Source organism: Helobdella robusta (genome assembly GCF_000326865.2).
Source record: "Helobdella robusta unplaced genomic scaffold HELROscaffold_6, whole genome shotgun sequence".
Lineage (NCBI taxonomy): Eukaryota > Metazoa > Annelida > Clitellata > Rhynchobdellida > Glossiphoniidae > Helobdella > Helobdella robusta.
The window spans coordinates 1,078,224-1,087,074 of NW_008705330.1; the positions used below are offsets into that span (position 1 = coordinate 1,078,224).

Below are 8,851 nucleotides of genomic sequence, written 5' to 3' on the forward strand. Positions count from 1 at the left end.
TTATTACCACGCATACGCCGATTTATCTTGTTCACATCCACAGCATCCTTGCTACGTTGTAATCATAATGAGACGAGCGTGGAGGACGGTAAAAAGATGAAATTTTCAAATGGTCATCATCAAACGTTCTCACCAGGCGATCATAGGCGTTAATTTGTTTTAAATGGGGCGCTCATCATTTCTTCGTCACATCAAAGAGTGGAGGCATTCCATTGCACAGCACGTTCTCAGTGATCAAAAAATATTTCTATTGAGAAACATTTTCTTAAAATTGTAACGGCAAATTTTTGTTTATAAAAAATTTGTATATGTAAAGAACTATAAAAAAAGCCATGTAAATGAGGTGTGTGTATGTCAGTTGTATTTGTATATGAGAGCGTCTTTGCAGGTTGTTTAAGTGAGTTTGTGCGTGCGTGCGTGTGTGTGTGTGCACACGGATGAGAAAGACAAGGGCGAGCATCAATAAAAGGAAGTTTGCTTGCTTGCAAGAGATTGCACTAATCAGCACAAATACAAACATACAAACTGGCATAGATAAACAAAGTGGGCTAATATTGGATCATTGAAAATAAGCAACTCGGCAAAAAATACGAATGAGTTTATGTGTTGTGCACGCTACAAAAAATTACACCACATACATAGCTGATGAACGAAGGCAACAGTGATACACCCATCAATTAGAATTTAGGAAAGCAAAGTGACAAACAGCGAGTTCAACGCCAGATATAGAAAATTAATATTTTTCTAAATTGTGACCCACTCATCAAATATTTATTAAAAACAAATTGTTCACAATTTTTGCAAAAATAAAATCAACAAAAAATAATAATTTAAAATCTCATCCACAGTCATACATTCGCACAAACAACAATTTGAACTCGGCAGCCAAAAAGCATCAAACAACAAACACAAACACCTCAGACATGAAAAAACTTGTATTCGATACGATACAATAATACAATTTATCTACATAATTAACAGTTAAAGAAAATACACATGGACAAACATGTTATCAAAGACGTTATCAAGCGTGTGCTCAAATATGTGAACAAACATGTAAACAAATGTGAACAAACATGTAAACAAATGTAAACAAACATGTAAACAAATGTGAATAAATATGTGAACAAATCCTATCAGACACATTTTCCAAAATTGACAATACAAAACAAATAAGCAATAAAAATAGTAAAAAATAAAATAAGTAATAATAATCTATAATACACACACAATTTCTTAGTAAATATAATAAGAAAAATATAAGTAGATAATACAGAGATAAAATATAATACAGAGAAATACGACAAACACACAAACAGTGCAAGAACATCACGCAAACACATTTCAAACAACGTACGTCCACATAAAACAATACATACAAAGCACTTCTACGCACTCAATTTTTTATTTTTAAAATTTTAATGTAAAAAATATTGATTTAATTTTATTTTTTCATTAAAAGACGTTTTTCAAGCTTCCATGTTGATCGATAGATTTGATAGTAATGTAAGGTTGATGCGAGTAGAAGAACTCACAAAAATTTGAACATTCAGGCTTCCCATTAAAGCTTCAAGTTGAAACAAAAACGAAATTTGAAAACTTTCACAAAAAAACCTACCTTTGTATTTGCGAAAGATCGGGAGGGTAGAGGGGATGGCCGAGGTGGCCAGCAGGGTACAAAGGTGTTCGAGGCAAACCTGTCGTTCAATGTAGCATTGTTTAACTATTTCACTTTTTCTATATACTATTGCATATTTGCAGTTATATGTCATATAAAACATACATGTTTTAATATATATATTATATATATATATATATATATATATATGTATATATATATATAAACGTTCACCAAAAAACATTAGTGAGAAAAATTGAAAAAACAAACTACAAACATATTAACGCCAAACATTTGGTAGAATTTATAGAATTTTTAGAATATATATTAGGGTGTCCCAAAAATATGAAGTTTTAAAATATTGATGTCTCACCCCATTAAATATGTCTGTATGGTAACAGTAATTTACCTGCTAAATTTTAGCCCATTTGGACAATGTTTAGAGGTCCCCCAAGGGGTCGAAAGTTTTCGATTTTGGTGTTTGATCGTTCGCTACAAACTTTTGATACAGTGTTATATGATATGATTATAAATGTTTTATGATTTGTTTATACAAATGAAACAAAATATATAATTGTGAAAAAATATATAAATCTGCAATGCCTATTATTTTTTAATTTCAAAAATTAGGTCAAAAATGATTGAAAAACAAGATTTTATTGAATTTCAGTTCGCTTGAATATTAATGCAAATAATTCAAATTTTTGCTAGCACCAGGTTTGCGAATGGCTACATCAACCTGCAGTTCAGCTATTTGTGCAGCAAGAAGTAGAAACTCTAAATAGTCATCTCGAGAATGTCTGACCTCAAGTTGACATTTGATGAATGCTTTAATTGCATCTGAAACAATTATCAAAGGGGTTGATCTGGCTTCTGGTGTGTGATTCATTTCTGTCCATTTTTTACGAAACCTTTTGAAGAATAAAATTTCTGGTCCAGTGGATGTTCCAAGACAAACACTATATACACCGGCAAGCAGCACTTCAAACTTATGATGACGGCAAGCCATCCATACTAAATTACGTCCCATGGCTTTTTCTAGAAGAGTGCAAGCTCCATTGAGTTTTCCAGTATTGGAAGCTGTCGTGTCAAAGCACATGCCAATAACCATTGATTCACACTTTCAAGATTTTATCTGTTCATGAACTGCATCAGCAGCTGCTCTTCCTAATCCAGATGCTAACCTTGGAACTCCAAGAAGTTTTGTAGTGCCATCAACAAGTGATGAGAGCAGGACAGGTAACCAATCTACGTTGACCACACCAGTAACATAGCGAGTTGACTGGTTAAAAATATACATTTTTTGCATTCTCTAATAAAGATTATCATTCTGCAGGTAATTGTTAATAATATTTTAAACTATAATTAATGTCTGCAGTGAGATAATTAAACTAGTTTGCATTTCTAGCTTTATTTCACTCATTTTGTGCATATTGTTTAAGATTATTGATATGGATTTTGAATTAACTCGATAGTAAAATTTTAAAAACCCTTGGGGGACCTCTCAAACTTGTTCAAATGAGCTGTAACTTCACCAATTTAATTATTGTACCCAAGAGACACTTTTCAGAGGGTGAGACATCAACTAATTAAAAAAAAAATTTCTGTGCATTTCTGGGACACCCTAATATATATATATATATATATATATATATATATTAGAGATTAGATTAGATTATTTATATATAAAGCGCCCTTTATTGTTCTCAAAGGCGCTAACAATGTAAAAGTTAATTAAATGCGCTGATGCAAAAGTTGATTAAATGTTTCACTTCAATCAAATCATATCATGAAAAGTTTGTCTGAAAAGATGATTCCTTAGCTTTTTTCAAAATTCAGTAATTGACAACCCACGATTTCGCAAGTCAACCGGCAAACTGTTCCAAATCTTCGGTCCCATAACAGCGAAATCTCTGCAACCAACAGCAAGCTGAGTTTGTCGAATTGTTAACAAATCTAAATCGTTTGACCGTAACTTCTGACACTGTAACGGTGCATTTCTCGGAAAAATTCGATCCATTCAATATTTCGGCGCTAATCCATTAATGCTTTTATACACCAGTAGGGCAATTTTGAAGACAATTCTTTGTTGAACGGGCAACCAATGAAGATTGAAGAGAATAGGAGTAACATGATCAAGATATGAACCACCAGTTAACAACTTGGCAGCTCGATTTTGAATTAATTGTAACTGTGCAACATACTTTTTGGGTAAACCGTAGAATAAACTGTTGCAATAATCGATCCTCGAGTGAATGAACAAGTGAATTAAACATTGCAATGTATGCATATTTAGAGATCCTTTGATGAGCCTCAATTTTCTCAATTGGTAAGTACATTCTTTCAACAACAACTTTATGTGCAATTGCATTGTCATGTTTGTATCAAAAAAAAATCCAAGATTTCGTGCTGACGCACACAATTCGATGACAGATTCCTTTATTCTGATAGTGTTGATACCCACTCTATTCACTTGTTACCATGTACCCACAGGCAAAAACTGGGTCTTGCATTGGTTCAACTTTAATCTGTGCCCCATCATCCAAACATCAATGGCTGATAAACACGATACTAAATCATCGACCACATCACCAAACAACGAAGGAGAAGAGTTGGCTATTATTTGGATGTCGTCAGCAAATGCATGAAACCTGAAATTGTACGACTTAATTATTGTGTAGACATCTGCTGTATAAAGCAAAAAGAGAATGGGACCTAAGACGGGACCCTGTGGTACACCGTATGACAAAGCATAATTTGTTTTGAATAAAATTTGTTGAGTACGACCAGCAAGGTACGACACGAACCACTTGTGAACGACTCCCGATAGTCCAAATGTTTGCTTCAGTTTTTTGAGAAGTATTGCATGATCGACGCAATCGAACGCCGAGCTCATCTCCAAGAGAGCAAGCAATGACACATTTTGTTCGTCCATTGATGAATACAACCTTGACGAAACATCAATTAAAGCTGTTTCCGTCGAGTGAAACACACGATAACCCGACTGGTGAACCGGCAGAAGATTATGAATTTTCAAATGAGAAGCAAATTGTGATAAAACGATTCTTTTAACCAACTTTGACAAAAACATAAGGTTAGATACAGGTCGGTAATTTTTTAACTCATGTCTATCAAGAGAATTCTTCTTCAAAATCGGTGTAACAACAGCATTTTTAAACGCTGATGGAAATGAGCCAGAACTTAAACACAAATTTATGAAAAACGTTAAAAACGGTAAAAACAAATCAATAAATCTTTTAAGAATTTTTGTGGGAACACAATCAACCTAATTTTATATATATATATCTTGTGTGTGTATAAAAGAAACATTTTTAATTGTAAATGTTTTGTGCGAGATTGGTTGATTTTGATTTTATGCTTTGTGAGCAGTTTTTCATGAAAATTGTACACCGATGATGGCAAAATGAAATTCACGCTAAATACATGAACATGATCTGTCCACACACGAACTACTGTGATTCAGAAATGTATGTGAAAATGTTTCTTTGCTTACAAACGCAGATTATCACACTATTTTGTTCCTTGATCATTCGTTTAAGTTTTACAACACTAAAAGATATCGACTGAAGCACGCTTATAAACGCAAACCAATTTACAAACATATACACATGCATACACACACAGATGTACTCATACACACCCCATCATGCATTTCCATACGCACACATGCACCTATAAACAATAATACAACAATAATAACAAAAAACAAAGCAACCATGCTACTGGCGACAACAGTTAGCAAATTTGGCCACCGAGTTAGCTCAGTCGGTAGAAGTGCCTCGTCTCGCGCTGTTGTGTTTCGAATACTGTCTGTCTGAACCTCAAAGACTATCATACACATATGATGAATTGCTTGTGCGTGCATACATAATAAGTACGTGTGTCGTTTGGCGTGGATTGTACAGTTTTTGTAGCTCGAACGTTTAATTATAAATATAAAATAACATGTAAGCAGCTCTGTGTTTGACAGAGCTGCTTTATAAAGAAAAAACAATGAAAAAACGGAACAACAACATCAACAACATCATAACAACAAGTCACAACAACAAGTCACAACAACAACAATTACGGAAACAGTCAGAAAACTAATCGACTAACCAGTTTTATGATGGATCTGCAGAGGTTGAATGCCCATGTGAGCTGGAGGTGGCTGATCATTGTACATGTAGAGGCCCAGGTGGGGCGGCAACAACTCGCCCTGTATATGATTGTATAATGTGTAATAATTTTATATACTTCATGTTAGTTTCATTTTTCAAACTCATAGTGAATTAAACATGTTATAGTTTAATTGCAGGAACGGTAAATGTAATTTTCGGTAGATAACTTTAAATTCTTTGTTTTTCAATAAAAACTTTGATAGCAAGCAATAAATTAATCTGGTTATGTAAAACAGTATAAGTTTAAGATAAATTTATGCGTGAGTATTAAAATTTATATATGAGTGATTACATTTGTGTGAGTAATGTTTGATTTTTTATGTTAGATAATGTTTTATGATCGAATATGAAGACGAAATTTAATAAAAACAGTTGTTATCCATATTTATCAGTGCATGTTTGGTTTATATAGTTTCTTTAAACAAAGCAAAGTTGGTTCTTAGCAAAGTGAGTTACTTAGTTGGTGTCGTTTTCTTCATCTTTGTTGTTGTCATTTTTTTTGTTCTTCTTTGGCTTTGAAGTTAGTATTAAGGCGTCGAGTATTTATTTTTTGTTGGTTGTTTTTTGGGCTTTATTGATACCTATTAGGACAGCTTCTGCAATTGTTAAATGTATTGTGTTAGTGTTTTAATAAATTATTTTTATGTTGCCAAAAATTGGTGGGTTACTGGAGTTGCACGTGTTGATTGCAAGTGAGATTTGATGGCTCCCCTTTGTGTATGCATTGTGATACGTCTTGATAGTGAAGTGGTTGTAACACCAATACACAAATGTTTTTGACGCTCACAATCATAAATGGGGCATTCATATTTAGATATTAAATGATTACGCTTCAAAGTAAAATCGTCTTTAGGAGTGATGTTGTTCTTTAGCACCGATTGTAATGTCTCACAATTATTGTAGTATATCCTAAATTATATTTTTTTAGTATCGTTGATTGGTGTAAGTTTCGTTTTATGATTTGTTTGAGGACGACTTCGTCTATTTTATGTGCCGTTGACATATAATTTCTGTAATATAGGATTATGTCGTTGTCATTGTTGTTTTTTAATATATTACTATCTTGCTGTAGTCTTTGTTGAATAGTGCTTTATATGGGTGATGTCTTGTAACCGTTGCTTACTAGTAAATTAATAAGTCTTTTCAGTTTCGTATTGCGATCCTCAGTTGAGAATGAATGCGTAAATGCACGGTTTACAAAAAATTTTACTGTATTTATTTTGAATGGTTCCGTGCATTCGCTCAGCCCAATCAAACAAATATCTTTATTTGTTCCTTTGATGTACACGGCGGTTGTAAATGTTTGTTCGTCGTGCGTTCGTCGTGCGTTCGTCGTGCGTTACCAAAACATCCAGAAATGGCAATAAATTTTTATTTTCGTTCTCGATAATGAAATTTAATTTTGATCGGTTCCGGATTGCTAGTAGTTGGTTGACATTGACATATCCCTGATCATCGTATGCGAAAAAGCTATTGTCAATATATCTAGCCTAAATGTTTGGCTTTAACTCCAGATTGTCTCAAAATGTCCTAGAAGAAGTTTGCGAACATGACACCGAATGGTGAGCCTATGGCTATACCGTCAATTTGGTTGTATAGCTTCCTGTGGGAGTGTGGAAAGATGATTCGGTGATGTAAATTCGGAAAAGAGATTTGAAATGTGTCTTTGGTATTTTTAAGGGGGGCCATGTCTGAGTGATAAACACTATTGATGATTATATCAATATGGCTCATCTGCATGATGAATTTGGATGACAACAGTTTTTTAAATTGTCATGATGAATTTTGAAAATAATTCTAGTTTCAATTGGTTGGACAATTTCTAAAATATTCTAGTAAGGAAAATTGAGAAGACAAACTTCAAATAACTGATTAATGCCAACAATTAACGCAGAAATCAGTTAGCTGTTTAGGTTATATAGTTAGTGATAAAGGGATCGGAACGGACCCTATTAAAATTGCAGCAATTAAAGATTGGCCAGTACCAACTACACTAAAACAAAGTAGAGCGTTTGTAGGCTTGTGCCAGTACTACAGACGATTTGTACCAGATTTTTCAGAAATAGCAGCTCCGTTACATGAATTGACAAAGAAATGTAACAAGTTTCAATGGACGCACGAATGTCAAACTGCCTTTGATAGATTGAAAGAAAAATTAATCAGTTCTGAAATATTAGCTTTACCTAATGACGAGGATGCGTTTATTTTAAATTGCGATGCTTCAGATAAAGCCATGGGTGCAGTACTTTCACAATTACAAGATGGAGTAGAAAAACCCATTTGTTACGGTAGTCAGTTATTTAATAAACATGAGATGAATTACAATGTAACCAGGAAAGAATTACTTGCAATTATAACATTTGTGAAAAAGTTCAGGAAGTATCTGATCGGTCGTTCATTCAAAATAAGAACAGATCATGCAGCGCTTCAGTGGCTGAGAAAAACACCAGAACCAATAGGACAACAAGCAAGATGGATTGAAATTCTTGAAGAGTACGATTACACTATTGAGCATAGGCCAGGAAGTAAACATACAAACGCTGATGGATTGTCGAGAGCAGTATGTGGTGTTATAACAGAAAACAAAGTAGAAGACGGTGTTGATTGGGTTACAGAACAGGAGAAAGACAAAGACCTATCCTTAATTAAAGACGTCATCAAACATTCAGTAATACCAGATTTGAGTCAATTCGTTGATAAAGAAAAAGATATTAAAATATTACTTGCACAGTATGACTTAAGAGTAAAGAATAAACAATTTTTAGAAGGACAAATGGTTTATTATTATAATCCAAAGCACGTTAAAAATAAGTATCCTAAGTGGACAAAGTTATATGACGGTCCTTACATGATTTCAAGGAAAGTTAGTGATGTAAATTTCGAGATTAAGAAGTGTAATGGTTGTAAAACCATTGTCGTACACATAAATAAATTGAAGCATGTATGAAAACAATGTTTTTGTTTCCTGTGTTTTGTTTAATTTTAATTTAATTTTGTTTGTTGTTATGCATATGCCATTATATAGAGACTTATTTGAACTGTACAATTTTCA

The 8,851-nt window shown here is 33.4% G+C and overlaps 1 protein-coding gene across 1 annotated transcript; it reads right to left on the reverse strand.

The window, feature by feature from the left end:
- Nucleotides 1–1,455: 1,455 nt before the first annotated feature.
- Nucleotides 1,456–2,729, reverse strand: HELRODRAFT_164048 (hypothetical protein; the record flags this gene model as incomplete). Its single annotated transcript, XM_009029098.1, has 3 exons — nt 1,456–1,567; nt 1,619–1,697; nt 2,333–2,729. The coding sequence occupies 3 exons, from the start codon at nt 2,727–2,729 to the stop codon at nt 1,456–1,458; spliced, it is 588 nt and encodes a 195-aa protein (XP_009027346.1).
- Between the last annotated feature and the right edge of the window lie 6,122 nt (nt 2,730–8,851).